Source organism: Myotis daubentonii, chromosome 10 (assembly GCF_963259705.1).
Source record: "Myotis daubentonii chromosome 10, mMyoDau2.1, whole genome shotgun sequence".
NCBI classification, from domain to species: domain Eukaryota; kingdom Metazoa; phylum Chordata; class Mammalia; order Chiroptera; family Vespertilionidae; genus Myotis; species Myotis daubentonii.
In genome coordinates, this window is record NC_081849.1 from 25,056,201 (window position 1) to 25,081,419 (window position 25,219).

General features: G+C 35.0%; 1 protein-coding gene across 7 annotated transcripts in view; it reads left to right on the forward strand.

Moving 5' to 3' along the window:
• MKLN1 (muskelin 1) overlaps positions 1-25,219 on the forward strand; it is a 330,333-nt gene that overhangs the window by 255,899 nt on the left and 49,215 nt on the right. For all 7 annotated transcript variants that reach the window (XR_009454700.1, XM_059711806.1, XM_059711807.1 and 4 more), the window contains 3 exons: positions 2,880-3,092; positions 9,113-9,334; positions 12,458-12,587. Coding sequence is in view for 6 of the 7 variants with exons in the window: in XM_059711806.1 (XP_059567789.1) it covers positions 2,880-3,092; positions 9,113-9,334; positions 12,458-12,587 (565 nt within the window). In the remaining variant the exon portion in view is untranslated. The remainder of the gene's footprint in view (positions 1-2,879; positions 3,093-9,112; positions 9,335-12,457; positions 12,588-25,219) is intronic.

A 25,219-nucleotide genomic window follows, 5' to 3' on the forward strand; every position in this document is an offset into this window, starting at 1 on the left:
TCTCTTTTTCTATCATAACTTTCTATTTTATTTTTTAAATTAATGCCTTATTGCGCTGACTTGGACTTCCAATATAATGTTAAATAGAAGAGGTGAGACTAGATATCTTTATCTTGTTTCAGATCCTAGCAGGATCTGTATTTCACCATTAAGTGAAAATTAGATTCTGGATTTTTATACATTCCTTATTAGATTAAGGAAGTTTCTATTCCTAGATTGCTGTGAGTTTTTCCTCATGAATATGCTGAGGAAAAATGCTTTTTCTATATGTATTGATACAATCATGTTTTTCCCTTTAATTCTGTTAATGTGATGAATTAATTTGATTGCTTTTCAAATATAAAATCAACTTTGCATTTCTGAGATAAACCCTTTAGTTACAAAATATCTTTTTTATGTCTTGCTGCATTCTGTTTGATAATATTTTATTAAAAATTAGTTTTGTGTCTCTCTACTAACTGCCTGTATATTATTTCTCCTCCTCCTCCTTTGTAATATTGTTACTTAGTTTCAATGTTATATTGTCCTGATAAAGTAAATTAGGAATGGAATACAGTACAGATTTAAAATGGAAGTTATTTTTCCTTTTCTGAAAAATTTTGTGTAAATTTGGTATTATTTTTTCTTTAAGTGTTTGATAAAATTTACCAGTGTAAATATATAGGACTAGTGCTCTTTGTAGGAAGATTTTAAATTATAAATGCAGTTTTTCAATAGACATAATGATTTCAGATTTTTTTCTTTTGTGTCAATTTTGGTAAGTAATTTTCAAGGACTATGTCTATTTTATCTACTTTGTCAGATTTTACTTGTTTTTTATATTAGGCCCTTATTTCTTTCTAATTTGTAGTGAACTTTTGTAATGATATTTCTGTTTTCATTTATAATATTGGCAATTTGTATTTTCTCTTCCTTTTTAAAAAATTAGTCTTCAAATGGTTTATAATTCTATTAATCTTTCAAAGAACCAAGTTTGTTGGTTTTTTCTGTTTCCTATTCTATTTATTCCTATTATCTTATTTTTTTAAAACTTAGGTTATAATTGCTCAACATTTTAATAGCATTCTTGCTAATTAAGATGAAGCAAGAAGTTGTTACTCTCCTAATAAAATTTCACATTCTAGGAAGTATGGCATTGATTTATTTGTTAGATATTACCCCATCTTTGTTTTTGAGATTATTTCATTATACAAGAAATTCTCAAAACTTTTCACCTTATCTATTGAAGATTTTTCTCGATAAAAATCTTTAAATATAAGTTTTAGGATAATAATTAGTATGAATACTAAAATGCAGATTTATTTATTTAAGTATATTTTTATTGATTTCAGAGAGGAAGGGAGAGGGTGAGAGAGAGAAATGAGAGAGAATCATTGATGGGCTGCCTCCTGCACACCCCACACTGGCGATCGAGCCTACAACCTGGGTATGTGCCCTGACTGGGAATTGAACTGTGAGCTCCTGGTTCATAGGTCGACATTCAACCACTGACTAACACCAGCCAGGCTAAAATGCAGATTTAAATAAACTTAATATATGGGTTAATAACATTAATGTCAAACTGTTCTTTATGCTGAATACCTTTATTACTTCAAGTAATCTAAATAATGCTAGATTACTCTTCCTATAGTACCACTTATTTATTTTATTTCCTGCTCTAGAAACTTATAATAGTTATTTATTGCTTACAAGATTTTATCTAGTCTCCTCTGTCAGTCACATTCACCAAGCTTCCTATTTCTGCCTTATACTTCAACTCTTTTGTTTCTGCAGCAGGAATTGTTCATCTCAGTCATAACCATACACATTGTAGTAAGTGTATTTTTTGCTTTTGTTTCTCTTCTGGAAAAAAAACAATCTGGAATAGTGGAAAGAACATAGTTTTTGCTTTGGTTGTCCTGGGGCTTAGATTCTCTATCTTACTTTCTAGTTTTGTGACTGTGGACAAATTACTTAGACTATGAAATGATGATATTTCCTTATAGAGTTGTTATGTAGATTAAATGAAATATACACACACACATAGTAATAATATAGACAGAATTTAGGAGATATTTAATAAATATTAGTTCTGGTTTCTTTTCCATCTTTTAACTAATTCAATCCTGCCCAATTGAAGGTGTTCTTTTTTTTCGCCTCATGAACTCTACTTTTAGTTTGTACTATAATAATTTTTACCTTCTATTAAGTCCTGTGATACAAATTATCTCAACTAATTGATTTTTGGTTTTTTTTTGTAATATACTGTTCTTTCTATTTCCCCCTAGTTGTGTTATTTATTCAGTCAGGAAAGTCACTTTTATATAATATAAAGGGTAGATGAAAAAGTCAAAGACTTGGATTCTCATTCTGCTTCTCTCACTAGTGTACTAGCTTTCAGGAGGATGCCTCTTATCTTTTGGCTTTTAGTTCCTGTCTTTAAAGGGGATAATTAAACTAGAGATTTTATAAAGGGTCCTTTTAGTTATGAAATTCAGTGATTCTAGATATTCTTAGAATGCCTATCTGTGCTAGATTCTGGTGAGAAATTCTGATGAGAAATATTTTAAAGGACTAAATGTGTCTTTAAGTAGATCAACACATAATAGAGAATTAAACTGTGCACAAATGACTAAAATGCAATGGAGTATGTAATAGAAGCCATATAAGTGTTATGAACAGAATAGATCATCTCATCTTTCCTGGTGGATTTTAAGCATTTCTAAGGAAAGATTTTTATCTTCTACTTCTTTTGCTTTTCTTGAGAGATTTAAGCCTAGTGTTGGACTTATATTAGTTGACTTGCTATGAGTTTCTGTAATGAAAGTCAATAAAAAGAGGCATTTAATTTTATTTTGTTATTCTTTTAATTTCTTCTTTTTTTCTCTCTCTCTCTATAGAATGGTCCCAGTGCCAGATCATGTCATAAAATGTGCATTGACATTCAACGAAGGCAAATCTACACATTGGGCCGTTATTTGGATTCCTCTGTGAGGAACAGCAAATCTCTGAAAAGTGACTTTTATCGTTATGACATTGACACTAACACATGGATGTTACTCAGTGAGGATACTGCTGCTGATGGAGGGCCGAAATTGGTGTTTGATCATCAGGTTTGGTGCACAGATAAATATATGGTAGAATTAATTAGTGCTTGGTAACTTTCTGTTGGCGTTTATGTCACATGTTATGCTTAATAATCTAAATTATCTCTTAGATTTCTATTACAAATACCTATGACAGAAAATAAAAATAACTTGTGCCAGTAGTTGTAAAGTTATCCTTTAGAATTTTTTTCTCTTATATAGGGCAGGATAAAATACTAAGATCTCAGAACACAAATGTTAATTTATAAAAACTTTAGATAGTAGATGGAGCAGTACATATTAGGAAAAACAAATTTAGTTGTATAAAAAATATCTAGGAATCATAACAATAACAGTTTTCCCTTTTAAAACTTCTTATTCTACATTCCTGGAAGAAATTTTTAAATTACTTTATAATGAATTCAGGAATTTGAAATCTAGAGCTTTTCTTCCAATTTGTGTGAAATATATTTACCTTTGTATATAATCACAAACATTATAAAACAGATAGAAATTTGACATAAACTAGATGAAGTTTAAAATCAGCACCAATAAAAAATCATATAATGATGTTGTAGACAAGACTACACATAGCAATATTGTAAGCCATTTTAATATTAATGTATTAATATGCATGTAAGTCTCATCATTTCCATCAGTGTCATTATCATTTTTATCTATATTTGAATATGTACTCCATGTCAACCAGTTAAGTATAGTTCAGTACCTCAAACAAAACAGTAACCACTTTGAATTCTGTAGGCAGTTTTATTTGATTCAAACCATGTCCAAAGATTTTTTTGGAGTGTGGGGGAGAGAAAACTTTCAAAAAAATCTTTAACACTATAATGATGAACATAGCATTGTCTAGTACTTAAGAAATAGGAGATGGTGCTATAACTATGATCGAATCTAGTTTAAACCTAGCTTATCTCCTATCTTATATGAGTTAAAACCAAGTCTTTATTTATTGTTTATTACATATTTTTGTTAATTACTTTAAAAGTATTCTTATGCTATATTTATATTAACAATTAGTTGTTATAGGAGAATGGTAAGGAAAAGAGGAGTGGGTTATATGCCTATCAAGTAAGTGGTGGGTGGAAAATCAAAAACATTAGTCCTCAAGTATTCCCCAGATTGAATTTGGAACTTCTGCTGGCTCTACATAACTGAGCTTTGCAAAGCTTTGCACTTCCCTGTGACATCTTCAGTGTTTTCATTTGGAAAATAAGAGCTCCAAAAAAAGTTTGACTGGTTCTGATCTTTTAAAAACAAAACATCAACAGATAACATTTGGAGGGAAACAATTTATTTTCTTGCTTTCAACTGGTTACAAATTTCTTTTACAAAAGATGTTTATGTCTTTATTTTTACAAGTTGAAAAAAAGAATAGCTTAGGGTAGTCTAAGTACAAATATTGTCCTTATGTATGGTCTTTGATTCTCTTGACTTTGATAAAATAAAATGTTCCTTGGAAGCTAGGTTCTGTTAAATGTATGGTTTTCAACTGATTCGATGTTATAACAGAACACTAGGTGTGAAGAAACGAGGATTTCAGTGCTAATTAGGCTAATAACAAGCTCTGTGACCTTTTGTAATCTGTATAAGCCTCTAGTTTCTATTTTGTTTCATGTAAATAAAGCTATAAGTTGGAACTTCAAAATTACTTAGGGCTGTTCATGACACTTTAAGATTTGACACTTAACGCTCAAGAATGTGAGAAAGCTAGAGGCTTGAAAATGCTTTAAAAAGTTACTTTGCAATTTTAAATTTAACAGTTAATAAATTTAAAACTTTGGATTTATTAAGAACATAGTGGCAGCTTAGTTCTGAAGCTTTCGATGTTGTTGCTTTGTGTGATTTTCAGGAACAATGACAGCCAAACCAAAAAAAAAAAAAAAGATTAAAAAAACAAACACAAGTCACATATTCAGCAAAACCAGGAGCCAAAGAAAACCCACAACTCCCAATTTCTTGTAAGTTTAGCCAAAAATAGCTGAAATATTCAGAACCTGTATTAAAGCTGACAGTAATGTAACAGGGGAGAACTGGGAATGTAGAGTGAGCCTAGCAGAGGTACATCTTAGCAGGGCAGCCTCTGGGGGAGTTAGTGAGATAACATGTGCAAAGCACCCAGAATGGCCCAGAGGGGAGATGTCAGAAAGCACCGTCTTCTAAAAGTATGGGAAACTTAACAAATGTGAACAGTGCTCCTTTTGCAATATCTAGTGAAGGAACTGGAGGAGCTCAAGTCTTGATATAGAAACGTCCCCCCCCCCCCCCCCACACACACACACACAGATGAGCTTAAAAAAGACAGGGCTTCACAGATGGACTACATTTTGAAGAAGCCATTTAATTCAGTAGCAACAGAAGAGGGAGTCCTTGAGCAAGAACATTACCCTTTCATAGGAACCTTCTGTTATCTGGTCCAGGGAAATTAAACAAATTTAAATATGAACATTTAAAAAGTTTAAAACACAGAATTTTTAGAGAGGTACTCTAAAGAAAATCAATAAAAAGAAGACCAGCAAAACTTTCCTTCACACAATAGCAGATGGAAATTATATATCAGTGTCCGAACAGGTAAATGGTTTAATGAAGCTTGAAACTTTGAAGAAAACTACAAAGCATAAATTCAGTTGTGCAGATGAGATGACCAAATAAGAGGAGCAGGTGAAACGAGACCTGGTAAAATTCAGGAAAGAAACTGAAGAAAACATAGTAGCATTTTCAGAAATGAAAACTAATCTACATAGAGCATAATGAAGAATAGGTAAGGGTTATATAGTATAGAAATAAGAAGAGCAGGTAATATAGAAATAAAGATTAAGAAAAGGATTAGTCAGAAAATTATAGAGAAGACAGGCAAAAATAAGCCAACGTACATATAATTGGAGACGTTAACTACAGAAACCAAAATAATGGAACAACAAATATTTATAATAAAATTCAAGAAGACTTTCCTGAAGAAAGAAGACTATTTCACATTTCAAAAGGGTGTATTATAATCAGAAAGGAAAAATGTTGACCTATGCATTCAATTCTAAGACATATGTTAGTAACAGTGCATTTCAAATATAAAGAAGCCATTTTAGGGGGAAACTAAGCAAAATGATCAAGTCACCCTATAAGAGGAATAAAATGAGACTGGTATCAGAATTCTCTATAGCTACATTCATGAAATATTAGAGCAACATCCAGAAGGTAGGAAAAGACAATGTGAGTCAAGGATTTTATATCTACAGAAACTGTCCATCAAGTATGGACCACCTTTTGAAGAAATTACTAGAAAAAGGAATATGAGCTAGCCAAGAATTGGCAGGAGAAACTTTAGTCAAGGATTGGAGATCTCAGCTCATTGACATTCTCCTTGGTCAGTGTGGATCACTGGCAGGCTGAACACATACTTTTACTGTTCTCCTGCCCATATCCTATGAAATGACAATAGAATACATTAGTAATAGCACTGAAAACAAAAAAGAATGTCCTTTGGGAACTTAACAATATTTGGTGAGGGGGGCGGGGGGCGGCGCCTGAAGCAGGGGAGAATTCCTTTAAGGTAGAAAGCAGATAGTACCAGATCCAACCAGAAGAAACTAGAGCCTGTAAGATTGCAGCCACAAAGTTTATAGAGCTGCGGCAAACATTAGATGATCAGTGGGGGACTGAACAGCAAAGCATTCTTCAGTTTGAGTAGCACTTACCTGTGATATTGACCATAGGTCAAGTGTTGAGTGTGGGCATTGGAGCTGGAAAGGTAGAGCAATACTCCCAAGGGCAGCTGAAGAGCAGCTGTGGAACCCTTCACAGTATCACATCTCATTTCTCCCCACCCAGACCCTTTAGGCCGGCTAGTGTATATGTAGCAGGCAAATGACTAGTGATTGTCAGATATAAAGAGGACTAGAACAACCCAAAAAAATCCATATATTTTAATGTAATTAATACCTTAAGATGGGTGCTGAAGTCAGCAAATTAAGAATTAACAAAGAAAAACAATTACTGTATAAACTAAAGAAGCCTTTAGGGCAAGTTTAAGTGATATTTTTAGAGCAATTCAGGCAACTATTGCATTCATAAAGGACATCTAGAAAAATTACAAATTAAAGGTTTTTTAAAATCTCAGCAAATTATTTGAAAAGCAGAATGGACACACTCACCTCAAAATGGTTACTAAATTAATGAGCTGAAATTATGAGAGAAAAGTTAAGAAACAGAGAGAAGGTCCTGAAGGTCCAATATTATCTAATAAGAGTTCTAGAAGAAGAGAATGCTGGCCAAAACAAACTCAAGGTAAAAATGAAGAAAACTCCTAAAGATGAAGAAAGACAGTTTGCAGAACGAAGGGAACACCAAGTGCAGTTCAGGATGAATGAAAAAGAATATCCCTGCGTAGATACTTCCTTAATGAAATTTCATAACCAAGGATTAAGAGAAAATCCTAAAAACCTCAGAGAGAAAACTGGTTACCTTTGTAGGCAGACAACTGAGAACAAGCGCATCAAAATTAAATATCCTCCAAAGGAAAGAGAAAATCCCCTTGTAGCCGTATGAAGTAGAATTTAGGGGCTAGATCACCATAGGAAACCTGATAACAGAGATTGGCCAAAATTAGTAGAACTCTGAATTTATGAAAATATAATTGGCTTATGTAATGTGTGTCCCTCGGGATTCTCAGCATGATCCCCAGGTGTTTGGAGAGACTTAAGCCTTAAGGATTTAGGACAGGGTAATGTGACCCAGCTTCAATGCAGCCCTAGACAGTCATATAGTAGGTGAATGGGGCCATACTAGTTGTCTTCAGGAATGTTTGTATTGCTTTTAATGATAGGATTATTGAAGATTAAAGAGTGAGAACATTTTCTTTGGGAGGCCAGGGACATGAAAACTTTATCTCAGTTTTGCAGCCATATTCATTAAGTTTTCACCTTTGAGGTATAGTAGATTTTCATCTTAATTTATGAAAATCTGCCATAAACCTGGGAAATGGCAAGTGAGTGGATCTTTTTAGTGGTAGGCAAAGATTAGGAGATGCTAGAGTCTCTTTTTTATTTTAATTTTTTAAAATTTATTGGGGTGACATTGGTTAGAATCTTTTTAATATTAATTTTAAAACCAAATTTTACAATTATTAAAAAAGCTTTTTATTAAAAACTGCAAAAAATGAATAGCAGAAGTAATTGATGAGAGGAGAGAATTGAACATGCAATGGCCTGTGTTTGTGCTTTAGCAAAATGTTTTGTGTACACAATTTTTTAAAAAATTATAAATGCCACTTGTGTTCAATATCTAATTTCCAACTTGTGCTTATATATTCTTTGAAATAGAATTTAATTCTTTTTTGTTATCTTTGACAAATGACTTTTATCAGATATTTTTTGAAAAACTATCATCTTGAGTTGAATTAAGTTTGGCTTCTGAACTTGAGTTGCATAACATACCTCAAAGAAAATTAAATTTATAGTATTGTGTTAAAAAAAGGCAAGATTCATCACACGGTAGAAGTCAGTCTGGAGACTGTTGCAAATGTCTGTTTGTTTTACTGTTTTTTAACATAATTTGAAGAGTTTTGTAAAATAAATGCAGAGAGATGAATTTAGTTGTATCACTCATTCACATATCTGCTCTCTTATTTAATGGTAGCAAGATTAATAGAATGCTTGCAAGGAGTGTGTGATCACTCTTTACCCATAGAGTATGACCTGTATTCATTCTTAGGTTTACAAATCAGCACCTCATGTATTATTTATTGGTTGATGTGGTAAAAATTATGCAGTTTCAAGAAAGCATAAAGCTCTTTAACCCAACATATTTTATTCTCAGTGGGAAAAATTGAAACTGGAAAAGGTATTTAGAAATCCATGTGCCAGGTGGTTGGCAATATTGCAATAAGTGCATATGATAATCAGGGGTGGTACGTAGTGTTATTAAGACAAAGTTCAGGTTTTTTTGAGAATCTAAAACAACACACATTGGTTTCATTTTAACACATATGACAGGAACAATCTAAAACTATTCAACCTATTTTTTTATTCTGATAGATGTGTATGGACTCAGAAAAACATATGATCTACACCTTTGGGGGTAGAATTTTGACTTGTAATGGCAGTGTAGACGACAGCAGAGCCAGTGAACCACAATTCAGTGGGTTGTTTGCTTTCAACTGTCAATGTCAAACCTGGAAACTTCTTCGAGAGGACTCCTGCAATGCCGGGCCTGAGGATATCCAGTCTCGGATAGGACACTGCATGCTATTTCACTCAGTAAGAATATTCTGTACATTGTGTTATGTTACTTTGTCATGTGTATCTCAGTAAGAAAAGTGGTGAAATCTAATTCCTCAGTAAGTGATCAAAACTTTTCATTAGATATAAATGATTAGTGTTAGCAATGATAGACAAAAATAAAACTTTTTAACAGTGAACTGTTATAATTGAGGCTCTTTCCCATCAACTTAGTAAGTCCTAAATAGTTATCACTTGAATAATAATATAGGTATTTTTTTATTAACTTCATTGCTTATATAGATCTATTTCTATTTATTTATTAACTGCAAGATCAATTTTCTTATCTGTTCTTATTTTTCCCTCTGCTATTCTTCACTAAGTGCAAATAATTAAGAATTGACATTATAGAATTAAAATTAAAATTTATCAGCAAAACCAACATACAGACATTGAATTAAACTTTTCAGATGCTACAGGGAAACTTGGGCCTCTTTCTGTGAATATAACTTCAAAAATATATTATGGAATATTTTAATCATATGCCAAAGTGGGGAGAAGAATATGATAAATTCCTGTGTACTCATTAGCTTCAACAATTATCAATATTTCACTGTTTTTCATATATGTACCCCACTTATATTTCTTTTTGTTTCTAATGTTTGATTTTTTTAAGTGCTGGGGTATTTTAAAGCAAATCCCAGACACTCTTATCATTACATCTACAAATATTATAGTGTGTCACTAACAGTTAAAGATTTTAAAAAAACATAATTACAATACTATTATAATATTCAACCAAAGTAAAAGCAATTTCTTACCAACATTTAATACATAGAATTTTTCTAAAATACCGAAAAATAAAATACCTTTTCATAATTGGTTTATTCAAGTCAGGGTTCAGAAACGTCTAAGTATTATATTGGGTTGTTAGATCTCTTAATTTTATTTAATCCATAATAGTACTCACCCCTCTTATTTTATTCCCCCACATACCACTTATTTGTTAAAGAAACTGAATCATGTGAGCTTTAGAATTTCTTGTATTCTTGATTTAGCTGATTTTATTTTCTCATAATGTCATTTAATGTTATCTTTTATCCATATTTCCTGGTAGCTAAATCCAGAGTCATTTAAAAAAAATAAGTTTTCAATTACAGTTGACATATAATATTATATTAGTTTCAGATGTACAACCAAGTGATTAGACATGTATATAACTTACAAAGTGATCACCTTCATAAATCTAGTGCTTGATTTTAGATTCAGTCTCCTTTTGGGGAGCGCAAAAGGAAAGGTGCAGGAATACTTCATAGGTGGTCTGATTGCAAAATATCGAGAGGCAGTTAATGTGTAGTTGTCATACTTTTGGTGGTGTTAAAATTGTTCAGTGAATTCAGGTGCTATCAACCTGATTATAAATTATAAAGTTTCCTGTCAACATTTTACCCCTGGCTCTAGCAGCCATTGATAGTCATTGCCTAGATTTCATTAGGATTTGTCAAATGGTGATCTTTCTAATTGTGTCATTTCTTCTGCATTTATTAACTGATTATATTATTAAAAACTTACTCTCATTAACTGTGTGGCTACTCTGATATGTAAACTGCATAGGATAGGTAATGTAAATTGATTTTCTTCCTTTAGCACTCTTTTATATTAATGAGTTGAAGCTCCAAAGTTAACCGATAGATTTTTTTAAGTGTTATTATGAACTCATCAATTTTTATATATTTGATGTGCTTAATCCAATGATGTCATTACTCATTCTTTTTTTCTTTTTGTCCTCACCCAAGGATATTTTTCCCATTGATTTTCAGAGAGGGTGAAAAAGGGGGCGAGGGGACATCAATGTGAGAGACACATCCATTGGCTGCCTCCTGCACGTGTTCCAACTTGGGCCAGGGATTGAACCTGAAACCTGAGTACATGCGTGACCTTTACCTGGAATCAAACCTGTGACCCATTAGTGCCACACCAGGCAGGGCCATTAATTTTTTTGATGCCCCAAAATTTTCTCTATTTTTGGCCAGTAGGCATGCCCCCCTCCCAGTGTGTGTGTGTGTGTGTGTGTGTGTGTGTGTGTGTGTGTGTGTGTGTGTGCGTGCACATGTATATGTGTATATATGTGTGTGCAATATATATATATACATATATATATATATATCCTTTTTAGTAAGAGAAAAATCATGAGTTTATACTGATATATCTAATTCAAATGAAAGATTATAATTTTTAATATCTTTGATTTTGTATATCTTTTAAGTTTAAAATCCTCCTTTCTAATATCAGTATTATATTATTCTATTTTATAGTTTACAGAATAGCAAAACTAACAGCAAAATCACTAAATGCTGTGTAAAATTACTTTCTTACTATTTTTCTGTTTAGTATATAACCCACTAAGAAAGGGTATTCAAGAACATGAATCAAAATCACTAGAAATATTCTCTTTGTGGTCATCTTTATGTACTAATATGTCCTGATGGGTTTATTTTTTTTTCTAATTTCAGAGATTTTTTTCTTTTGAGTTAATTTGTTTTCTAATTAAATTAAAACGTACACCTGGTTCTAAAGGCAAAACCAAAAGTCTGGGTACGTTAAGAGAGATCTAGTGTTATCCCTGTTGTCTTCCTGTTCTGTCCCTTCTCCAAGAAGTAACTGTCTTTTATTAGTTTCCTTTCTTTTTGGAGAAAAAAACAAACACACATTTCTTTTTCTCCTTTCTTGCACAAAAGAGCACTTTGTATACATTATTTTGCACCTTGCTTTTTTTTTTTTTTAAGTTTTTATTGAATTTTTTTTTTAGAAAGAGAGGAAGGGAGAAGGAGAGATAGATACATCCATGAGCTCAATTGGCTTCCTCAACCCAGGCATGTGCCCTGACCGGGAATCGAACCAGTAATCTCTTGGTGCATAGAACTCTGCTCAACCAACTGGGCTGCACCTTGCTTTTTACTTTAATAGGATATCCTGGAGGTCACCTCTTAGCAGTATATAGAAAGCATCTTAATTTCTCTTTGTACCATCATAGTACTCCACTGCATGGGATCTGTCATAAAATTACTTTTATAGAGGTTTAAATTTTTTAAAGGTCCTTCTGAATTTTTCATGAAAGTGACTACTTTCTCTGTTCTTTGCCATTTTTTTCTTATTTTTCAGAAAAATCGTTGCTTGTATGTATTTGGTGGCCAGCGATCGAAGACCTATTTGAATGATTTCTTTAGTTATGATGTGGACTCTGATCATGTAGACATAATATCAGATGGCACCAAGAAAGACTCTGGAATGGGTAAAGGCATTTAGTGATTCTTCTCTCATGTCTTAAATACTTTATAAGGTAGACGACTATAGCCCATTTTCTTTTCTTTCTATCCATTCCTCACCCTTTCCCCATTTCTTTAACTGAAGTAAATCTAAGGTCAGAAAACTTGTTTTTGTCTCTCTCTTCCAGCTAAATTATCCAATTCTATCTGTTTAAAATATATTAATCATCATTATTTCCTTGGAGCAGAAAGATAGTATATGAATCTCTATGGGAATTTTTTGTGTGCTTATTGGGGAGATGGGGGTTGGCAAGAATTGATATCCTAAAAACTATATTATTCTATATTTGCTAATCCTTTCTATCTTCTACTTTCAGTATAGTAACTTATATTATGCACTAGCATAGTAGAGTCTGTCTTTGTTCTGAAGGAGGACATGTAATGGTAATGCTTTTAAGTTTACAAATTCAGCATCCAAGAAGTTATTCTCCTCGTAATAGGGTGATTGGTTTGCCTAAGATAGTCCCAGTTTTATGAAACTGCCCCATTCACTCTCAAAAGTATCCTATTTTAGATGATGCACAGTTACCCTACATCAGTGATGGCGAACCTATGACACGCGTGTCAGAGGTGATACGCAAACTCATTTTTTTGGTTGATTTTTCTTTGTTAAATGGCATTTAAATATATAAAATAAATATCAAAAATATAAGTCTTTGTTTTACTATGGGTGCAAATATGTATCAAAAAATTTCTATATGTGACATGGCACCAGAGCTAAGTTAGGGTTTTTCAAAATGCTGACACGCCGAGGTCAAAAGGTTCGCCATCACTGCCTACATAGTAGTCACTTTGCCTGTGATTAGTATACACAGGAGAATGGTACTTTTGTTTAAGGCCCAGGGGTTTAAAATGCTTGATTTGAGTAATAGGGTAAGGAATTAGAATAGCTTGCTTTTCCTTTTAGCTATTATTTATAAAAACACATTTTTAAAGTTGTAATAGTTGTTCATATTTAGGATGAAAAGGTTTTTTTTCTTTTAACAAAAGATCGCATCATTGTAAAAAAAAAAATACACATGAAGTAGTTTGCCCTCAGGACCCTTCTCCCATACTTCCTACTAGCACTCTTTTTTCTGGGGAGAAATGAAATGATAAAGTCTCTGTGGAGGCAAAGGGGACAGAGCAGAAAATAGGACAATTAAACCTATTAACTGAATAGTAGAACTTCTAACCACATCCCTGTTCCCAGAATGCCAGACATATGTCTCTTACAAAAGACTGGAATCACATTTCTGGAGGAAATGTATGGCCTCAAAGAAAGTATTTCCAGATACTGTTGTTTGGGGATCGTCCACGCCAATAAAATGGCTAATCTCGCTGCCTGGTCCACTTTCACAGCCTAGTCCCCCTGTAGTGTTGCCCATGATACACATAACATTTTCAATTAACTTTTTATTTTGTCACTCTTATTAAACTGTCAGTTGAGTATCTTCCTTATAGAATGTGTTTGCCTCAAGTAATAGAAAACCTAGGGAACCATGGCCTAAACATATAGGGAATTTTTTTCTCACAGAATAAGAAGTCTAAAGGTAGATAATCTGGACTGATGCAATGACTCAAGCAATATCTTAACGGCCCCCAGGTTCTTTTAAATTGTTCTGTTTTCCATCCTTAACATGGTGATAGTCTCATGGTGGTAAGTTGACTGATGCACCTCAAACAGTGCCCTCATTTTAAATAGGAGAAAAGGAAAGAAAGCAAAACTTGCCCAGAAAGCTCCCTGTGAAACCTGGCTTCAAGAGAGTCTGGGAAAGCAAGTTTTAGCTTTTCCAGCCTGTATTTATGTAGTACACTGGGGAAAGGGTTTGGAAATGGCTATTAGGTCAGACAATCAAAAGTGTCTGCCACACAAGAATAAAACATGATAGATCTGCCCTGGCTGGTGTGGCTCAGTTGGTTGAGCATCGAACTGAAAGGTCACCACTTCGATACCTGGTCAGGGCACACACCTAGGTTAGAGGTTTGAACTCAGGTTGGAGTATATACAGGAGCCAACCGGTTGATGTTTTTCTCTCCTCCTCCCTTCCTCTCTCTAAAATCCATTAAAAATTTTTTTGAATTATAAAGAGCGAGGATTTGAAGTTTGAGTGCAAATAAAATCATCCTTGTCCCTTCTCCCCCTTCCTCCCCCCGATTCTAAGTAAGCTGTTTCCCAGGATTAAAAGAAAAAAGTGGCAGAGTAATAGTGGTAGAGAATTAGTAAAAGAATAAATAAGAAATTTCACTGTCATAAGTAGGCTTTAATGACTGTCATTTGAAGATTTAAAAAAATAGTGTAATGCTTCATTCATAGTTATGACTAGACTTAGAGCCATCAGAGTATAATAATTGTTTTGTTTTTTAGTTCAATTTTGTTTTGATTATAAAAGTAACATTCTCATTGTAGATAATTTGGAAAATATAGAAAGATGCAAAAAAGAAAATATATCAAACCATCCAGATGTAATCTGTTAACATTTTTATGTAGTTCCTTCTACTCTTTTTAAACTTATTTATTGTACAAAATTTAGTACAATTTTATTCTGTTTTTACATTTTCATTGAATTGACTTTTTTCCATCATTATAATTTTATTATCCTGGACTAGAGGCATTAGTAGAAAAGACAAGAAGATTCATTTTCTAAATTACTACTATAATCAACTTTTGTGAAATCAGAATCACCTATTTTGCTATGCGTTAATTTTTAATTTATGGTACATTATCCCACCATACAAATTAATTCATTAATTTAATAATCTTTGTTAGCATCTAAGTTTGACCCTCTCCATTCCTTCTTCCCAACATAATTCAGTGCCTTTATATGCCAGGTGTGTTTTATGGATTGTATGTTATAAGATCCCTTCTCAAAAAGAACTCACATTGTAGTGGAGAGAAACATGCAGTTGCCTTCTACGTACTGTGAAGTAAAAAATTGAATGTTATGATAATGAGTAACATGGGAAGTCCCATTTAGGTAGAGTGGGTTGGAAAATCATCTCTGAGGAAGTAATCTTTAAGATTTAAAACCAAAAGTAGAGAATTAGGAAGAACCATGTTAAGAACTGAGAGAAAAGCAAGTACAAAGGTCCCAAAGCAGGCAAGAACGTAGCATGTTCTAGAAACAGTTGGGGCTGGTGCCGATTGAGAGTGGGAAAAGTTGGTATGAAATGACGTTGAAGAAATAGTTGAGTCTGATGATTCAGGGCCTTTTACAAATGCAAGAACTTTAGATTTTTTTTCTAAAAATAGGAAGTTATTGAAAGGCTTAATTACAGAGTCTTGATCTAATTTAGGTTTTGAAAATGTCACTCTTTTGTCTACATACAGAATGGTTAATTTTGTCAGTATGCTGATAAATTGAGTTGTCCAAAGGCTGTATGTATGATGGATGCCTTAACTGAAGTTTTTATGGCAGAGTTGATCAGTTAGAACTTCTGTACTTGGGAAATTTTCCCAACTAAAACTTTTCAGTTATACTTGGAATTGTGGAACCTTAATGGTTCTGTTGGCATATTAGGAAACTGAAATTCTCTATTTTTATTTTTTCCCATCTCTTTTCCTCCATCCCATCCCTCCTTTCTCCCTTCTCTCCTTTTCCTCCTCCTATGCTTTCCTTTCTTCCTCATTCCCATCTTCCTGTCCCTCTCTCCTCCTCTGCCTCTCTTCCTTCTCATTTTTCCCTTCTCTTTTAGTTTCCTCCCCATTCCCCCCTTTCTCTCTCTGTTTCCGTCTCCCACCCCAGGAGCTTTTGATATGTGGCCAGGATTGAAAACCACTGTCTTCAGAGCCTATCTCAGTCCTTAGTCAAAGTAACCTTGAGTAAATTACTTAATGTCTCAGCCTTAGCTTGCATGTCTGTAAGTGACCAAAATTGCATTTCAAGGAAAATAGTGTCCCTGCTCATGGCAGGGTAGAGATGTGTTGACCCTCTAGTTTAAACTGGTGTTAATTTGGGTACCTCAGTTTTCACAGGAGTATGTCAGTACTACCTAAGGTCAGTACTATCCAGTAATCAAGTCATGTCAGTTTTACCTCCATCTTATCTGTATTCCCATTGCTACTCACTGGTTTAGGCTATCACCACCTATTTGGCCTCTGTTTCTAGCCTTCCTCTTCCTGTGACCCCTGTCCCTCTCCCCAACCCAGTCTTCACACTGTAAGAAGAACATAGCTGTTCTGTGTTACCAGTTAAGTTCATAACCATGCACTTTAACGTTTTAAAAAAATATTTTTATTGATTTCAGAGAGGAATGAAAAGGGAGAGTTAGAAACATCAACGATGAGAGAGAATCATTGATCAGCTGCTTCCTGCACGCCCCCTCCTGGGGATTGAGCCCACAACCGGGGCATGTGCCCTGACCGGGATTCGAACCCTGATCTCTTAGTTCATAGGTCAATGCTTAACCACTGAGCCATGCCGGCCAGATGCACTTTAACATTTATACAACAGATAGTTTTTGGTCACCTACTAGGTGCTAGATAAGCACTAGAGATACAACTGTAATTAAGGGCTCTATTTTTATGGAGCTTATAGTTGCTCATAGGGAGAAAAAAGTAGACTGACAACCTTACATTTTGATTACTGCTAATAAGGTAAGAATATCTCTTTTAAAAATATAAACCTGATAGTTTTCCTTCCCTGCTTAAAATCTTTGTTTCTTTTGGTCCTCAGGATTAAGTATAAACTCAGCCTGACTCACAGCCTCCTTAATAATATGCTCCAGCTTAGTTCCAACCCCATTCTTGCTATCCACCCACACCTTGCCACCAGTTCTTTGTTTCATGACCACTGAATATTAATTCTTTATAGATAGAATACTTTTTCTTCCCTTCGGTTTTTTGCTCATTCTGTTCTTCCTACCTGAATCACTCTTCCCTCCTACCTCCAAAAGTTAACTTCTGCTCCTCTTTCATATTTTAGCCTATTGACCATCGTCTGCTGAAATTCTCTAACTCCTCAAGCCCAGATTAGAAATTGAAGCATATAGTTCTAACCTTAGTTGTTAACACAATTCTAGGTATTCACCTGGCAGCATAATCTACTAGTAGACTGTGCTTTTTAAAACCTATGAAAAGCTCAGTTAAAGTACATAGACTTTATTTAAGATTTCTTAAGGAGCATTTAGTCTTTTTAGTACTCTAGGTCAAAAAAATCTTTCATTGGATTTAGTTAGACCATTTGGAAAACCTCACATGAGAGAACTATGGTATAATGCAGCGATTTTCAACCTTTTTCATCTCATGGCACACACAAACTAATTACTAAAATTCTGCAGAACACCTACAAATATACTATACTTTTTGCTGATCTTACCAAAAAAGCTATACTTTTGATTCATTCACACCAGACAGCTAGTGTTGTGTTGGCTGTTGTCTTTTTTTTTTTTTTTTTTTTTTACAATCTAAGGGAAAAGAGGTCAGTGTCCCTGACCAAATAGTCAGGTATTACATGTTTTAAAAATTCTTGCACCACACTGGTTGAAAAGTACTGGTATAATGTATTGTACTCCCATAGAATTACTTTTACCTTATTTAAAGTTCATTTAAATTTAATTTTATCTTACTTATTTTGTAAGCCATGGAAAGTCCTTTTAAAGATAAGGCAGGGTACTATTTAAATGTCTACATTATTTAATATTCTTAAAAACACTAATTTCATTCCATTACATGGATGTTCTGTAGCTTATTTAAATATTCTATTTATTAACTGTTATTCTAAAGCTTTTTTTTACTATAGTTAATTACTGTAATTTGAGATGGACTTAACATATAATTATATGTTTATATATGATTCAGTAATGTGAGTTATTTGATTAAAACTGCATTTATGATGTGAGTTTCAATTGGATTGTTTGAAATCATAGAAATTTGTTTAAACTTTTGAGGTCACCAATTAGAGATGATATATCTAATTCTAAAATGGTTGCTCCTTGTTATAATTTTTTATTTTGTAGATACTATAAAATCTTACATTGTTTGGTTTTTTTAAAAATATATTTTATTGATTTTTTTACAGAGAGGAAGGGAGAGGGATAGAGAGTTAGAAACATCAATGAGAGAAACATCGATCAGCTGCCTCCTGCACACTACCTACTGGGGATGTGCCCTCAAGTAAGGTACATGCCCTTGACTGGAATCGAACCTGGGACCTTTCAGTCCGCAGGCTGACGCTCTATCCACTGAGCCAAACCAGTCAGGGCCATTGTTGTTCTTTATAATTAAATGAATTATCTCAAGATTGAAGAAACCTCAACTCTTATTTTTTCACCAGAGTATAATAATTGTATGCTCCCCTCAGGAGAAAATTATAATTTAAATGAGTGGATTGGCAGCTGCTTAGAAAGAAGGGATTTATTAGCATTGTGTCTAACACATACATAATTAACATCAAAATTCAGCACATATAAAATTTGGGTTTATTTCTGAATAACTTTTGGCAATAAATCTGTGGACACAAGGGGTTTAACAGACTCTCCATATGTAAGCTCTCTATTTAACAGTAATTGAAAATTATGTTTAGAAGATAGTCTGTCATACCAACAGAGCTCTATGGTTTGCTATTATAATAGAATTAGAGGCCTGGTGCATGAATTCATGCATGGGTGAGGTCCAGCCAGCTCGCCCCGATGGGGGCCAATCTGGCCGGGCCGGTGGGGGGAGGGGACACGGGAGGTTGGCCAGCTGGTCCCGCCCCTGATTGGGAAGAGGGGGCGGCTGGAGGAGGAGCTACCCCCCAATCAGTCCAGTTGGCCGGCGGCAGTGCGCACCATAGCTACCTGTTGTTCTGGTCGTTCCAGCATTTCGGTTGCTTGGCTTGTATGTATAGGTTACTTTCTCATGGCTGTATTACTAGTAAATGCAAGGTAAGAAACATATTGAGTCTTCATCATGTGCCAGATGCTAAGTCAAGCTTTGGTGATGCAGAGCTTTTACAACCTAATTCCTATTCTATAATAGCTTTGTGTTTACTTATTTTGTTCCTTAAATTTGGTTGACTTTATTTTCCCACATCTGCCACTCTTTTTTCTAACCATAGTGGCAGATTGTTATAATTGAAAGAATAGTGAACCGAAAATCAGAAAACTTGGTCTCTTCATCTGGGTCTGCCACTCATCCCTCTGCAACTTTGGCAGAATTATATAACTTCTCTGGACCTGATTATTCATCTGAAAATGAGGGGATGAAACAGTTGATCTTAAGGCCTCATCGAACTCCAAAATTTTGACAGTTAAATTTCCTACCCTTCTGTTAATCAGGCTGTGAAACTAACACAAGTGCTATGTTAGTCATGTCTGCAAGATCCTATTTATCTATAAACATATTTTCATGAACCTTAAAAGCAAAATCTTACTGACTGTCATATCAGCCCTAGGAATATGCTTTCATTGTGCTAATTGACATTGTGTTTTTAAACATATAAAGTTTTAATGTTTTTGACCCTTTTAGACTTTTATTAAATAAATAAGGCCAATTCATCAGTACAGAGAAGATTATGAGGCTAATGATTTGCTGTCGTTAATATAGATAGTTAACCAAGCTAGAAAATGGTAGTTCCTATTTTCAACGTAACTTGGTTTCATTGCTTTCGATTTAGCACAGCCGTGGGCAAACTACGGCCCGCGGGCCGGATCTGGCCCGTTTGAAATGAATAAAACTAAAAAAAAAAAAAAAGACCGAACCCTTTTATGTAATGATGTTTACTTTGAATTTATATTAGTTCACACAAACACTCCATCCATGCTTTTGTTCCGGCCCTCCGGTCCAGTTTAAGAACCCATTGTGGCCCTTGAGTCAAAAAGTTTGCCCACCCCTGATTTAGCATCTTTTATATTTGGTATGCCATTCTGATAAAACTGGATTATGTACATTTTTCTTTCAACATTATTGGAAATAATAACTTTCCATAATTTCCCCCTTTAATTCTCCCCAGGAGTGTTTTTCTTAGTTACAAGCTCATCATGAAAGTACAGTATTCATATTTTTAATATAAAATTTGTCATTTGATAGATAACGTTAATTAAGGTTCACCTCAAAACAAACATCAAACATGCAAGAACACTGAAGACAATTTTGAAAATGAAAGGTAATAAAGTACTATTAACACAACAATTTATATTTGTAAAGCTACAACTTTTTACAGATTAATGAAATGGAATAGACCAGACCGTATAAAGATATCTCCAAATACATATGAGAATTTAGAATATGATCAAGTGGTATTTCCACTCAGAGAAGGAAAATGAATTATGCAATAAATGACATTTAGATGCCACTTAGAATTGGTTAAAAATAAAATCAAATCTGGGTCTCTGATGTCTATTAGTATGTATCACAAAAATGCTAGATAGATTTAAAAAAAATTTTTTTAATCTTTATTGTTGAAAGTATTACAGATGTCCCTTTTTTCCCCCAATTGACACCATCCACGCCATTCCCACCCCCTCCCCAAGCCTTCACTGCACGATTGTGTGCATGGGTTGTGCATATATGCATATTCATTCTTTGGTTAATCTCTTCCCGCCTGCCACCCTGAGCATTATCAGTCAGCTGCATGCTTCCATGTTTCTGGATCTATTTTGTTTGTCAGTTTATTTTGTTCATTAGATTTTACATAAAAGTGAGATCGTGTGATATTTGTCTTCCTCTGACTGGCTTATTTCACTTAGCATAATACTTTTCAGGTTCCTCCATGTTGTCTCAAAGGGTAAGAGTTTTTTTTTAGTATTCCATTGTGTAAATGTACCATAGCTTTTTTATCCGCTCATCTACTGATGGGCACTTGACTTGGGCTGATTCCAAATCTTAGCTATTGTAAATTTTATGCTTAAGAAATAAAATTATAAGTCTGGTTGTTTTTAATAATTTAGGATTGGGAGAATACCTTTCTAAATATGATACAAAACCCAGAAGTTATTAAAAAAAGATTTTTTTTTTACATATTAAAAAATATATGGAAAAATATTTATATCAAATAATGAATGATAAACTAACAACTAAGACAAAGGTTAATATCCTACTATAAGCAAAAAGTTCTTACAAACCAATAAAAAGGAATACTTTTCTAGTAGAACATGGCAAATGACATGAATATATAGTTCAAAGAATAAAAAATAATTTAAATAGCCAATACATTTAATTAAAAGATTGCTCACTGAATATTGGTATTTATTAAAATATAAAATACATATACTCTTTGGGTAAGCATATTTCCCCCAGGAATTTTTCCTTGTCATATACTTGTACAGATGCATAAAAATAACTTATACAGAGATATTTATTACAGTATTATTTGCGAGAGTAAAAAAATCTGGAAACAACTGTAATTGTCCACCAGTCAGTAATCAGTTAATAAATTATGGTTCATGTATTCAGTGAGTTGAATTCTTTGTAGCTTAATATAACTGAGATAGATCAATAAATACTATATTGCCCAGTGTCAAAAGTTAGTTGGGATTTTACAAAAAGTAAATGATGAGTGGTAGAAACCCAGGTTCAGGTAAAATAATAGAAGTTTTAAACTAGAGTTATTAATAGAGCTTAATTGGGTCTCATTTAGCATTTAAAATATCCCTAATTTAGAAGATAAGAAGGTGGCAGACGCTGTTGGTTGCCATTGGCCTTCCTTCTTAACCAAACCATGATTTGTTTAATGGCAAATTGCCCAGCCCCAGGGGATGAATCATGATTAGTCTCAAGCAGTCGTTGTTCCTTTGCCAGATTCCCTTTCCATGCCTCCCATGTGACTGAGTTCTGGCCAATGATATGTAAGGAAAGTCTCCTGGAAGACATTAGGGAAAAATATCCTCCCTAAGGAAGTGATGCTTAGTGGTGGTACTTGCAAGATTCCAAAAATGAGAGGAAGGACCAGAGAATTATAGGGATGTTAACCTAACGTCATGATTTAGTTGAATTGCTGAGTCACAACGACCGGGCTGAATTCTACTTTTTAAATTATGCACATTGCATTACTTCTATAATAATTTTTCCTTGTGAATCATTTTATAAAGACTAGTTAAGTTTCTTGGCATTTAGTCAAGCTTTTTGGCAGTTGAATCTGAAAGCTATTAAAATATTACCTGTTGCAAATCTCCTATCCATTCCCCCTACCCCTGCTACTACCCATTAAACACTGTTAACTTGAAAAGATAGCCTTATTTTCATCTTAGAAAGAAAATTAATACAGAAGATGTATTAGTACTTATAACATGTTAGAATGAAAGCTTCTTTTAATCTTTAGGTGTTTTGGTTTTTGATAATACCATTTTTGTTAAACTAGTTTTTATTTTTATACTGGAGGTCCGGTGCACAAGATTTATGCACTGCGGCGGGGGGGGGGGGCGGTCCTTCAGCCCAGCCTGCACCCTTTAATAGTCCCTGAGCCCTCAGGGGATGTCCGACTGACGGCTTAGCCCCACTCCCTTAGCAGCTTCTGGCCGAGCGGCGCTCCCCCTGTGAGAGCTCACTGACCACCAGGGGCAACTCCTGCCATTGAGCGTTTGCCCCCTGGTGGTCAGCGCATCATAGCAACAATTCGTTCTGCCGTTCGGTCCATTTGCATATTAGCCTTTTTTTTATATAGGATATTTACTAGAGGCCCAGTGCATGAAATTTGTGCATGGGTAGGGTCCCTAGGCCTGGCCGGCGATCAGGGCCAATCTGTGGAGTGATCGGGGGGGGGGCCCCCACTGGCACCTGGCCTGGCACTGCCCACTTGCCGGCCCCACTTCCCGCTGCTGGAACTGCCCCCCGATCACCCCGCTGCCACTGCCAGTCACCTCCCTCTGCAGGGTGACGGGTGGGGCAATTGGGGGACCCCTGCTGGCACCCGCCTTGGCTGATTTGGCACCGCCCACTCACCAGCCCTGTCCCCTGCTGCCGTCGGTCGCCTTCCTCTGCGCGGCAAGGCAGTCGGCGGGGGAGTTCCTTTGGCACCTGCTTTGGCTGGCCTGGGGCCTGTGGGCTGGGGGCACTCCTGTGTTGACTGTCTGCCCCCCGGTGGTCAGTGTGCATCATAGCGACCGGTCGTTCTGCCTTTCAGTCAATTTGCATATTAGGCTTTTATTATATAGGATTTTTTCCTGTTGTTTTTTTTTCTTTCTTGTATATATGTTGTTTGGCTACTCTCTTCACCTTCTTTTATCCAGGCCACCTCCCTCCTCCTTCCCCTCTGATATCTGTCAGTCTGTTGCATGCTTCCATGCCTCTGGTTCTATTTTGGTCATCAGTTTATTTTGTTCATTAGATTCCACATACAAGTGAGATCATATGGTATTTGTCTCTCTCTGACTGGATTATTTCACTTAGCATAATACTCTTCAGGTCCTTCCATGCTGTTGAAAGGGTAACAGTTTCTTCTTTTTTACAGCTGTGTAGTATTCTATTGTGTAAATGTACCACAGCTTTTTTATTCACTCATCTACTGATGGCACTTGGGAGTGTGCAGGAGGCAGTCAATAGATGATGTTCCTCTCTCATCCATGTTTCTCTCTCTATATCCCTCTCCCTTCCTCTTTCTCTAAAAATCAATAAAATACTTTTTAAATAGAATTCCAACAACATAAAGAGCTACAAAATAAAAAGTATTTCTGCCAAAATAGCAAACTAACACAGGCTCTTGATTCTCTTCCCTAAAATCAACTCTGGAAAAATAAGGAGAGGCAACTGGCCTTCAGAAACTCTTTAAATGAGATAGAAGACTTCCTCTCCCCTAAATTAACTTGAGTCAGTTCTTGTTCCTTCACTGTAGAAACTAGCAGGAGTAACCCATCCCGCTAGTCCCAGAACCCAAAGAACATTGTGATAGTGCACAAACCCTATGGGAGCTAAGAATTGATGAAAATAGATGTGGACTGACTGTCACAGGAAAGGGACTGGGGCTGAGGTGGGTTTGCCCTGTCACTGTCTGGAATGTGTGGGTTCTTTTTTTAAAAAAAAAAATCCTTACATAAGGACATTTTTTTTTAATTTATTTTTTTTTATTTTTGAGAGAGGGAGAGAGAAAAGCAAACATCAATGTGGAAACATCGATAGGTTGCCTCCCATACACACCCCCACTGGCAGTCAAACCCATGACCTAGCAATGTGCCCTGACTGGGAATCGAACTCAGAACCTTTTTGGTGTATAGGATGAGCTCCACCTGAGTCACCTGGTCCTGGGTGAATGTGTGGGTTCTTGACTTTGTACAGGAAAGATTTCACAATGTAAGTTCAGGTGATTTTGAGAGTATGTTTATTAAAATGGAACAGTGTGCCCTAGCTGGTGTGGGTCAGTGGTTAGAGCAGTGGTCTGTGCACAGAAGTGTCGAGGTTCAATTCCTGGTCAAGGGCAAGTACCTGGGTTGTGGGTTCGATTCCTGGTCCCAGTTGTGGCGTGTGCAGGAGGCAACCAAACAATGTGTCTCTCTCATTTTAATGTCTCTCTCTCTCCTTCTCCCTCCCTTCTTTCTCTCACCCCCACCCCCTTCCTCCTCTTCCTTCCATTCTTTCTAAAAATCAATGGAAAAAATATCTGGTGAGGTTAACAAACAAACAAACAAAAAACTGGGGACAGTGAAACAAAGGAAGGGATTAAGATGGAAGAGGCAAGATCATAGCAACAGGAGTGAGACCAGGTGG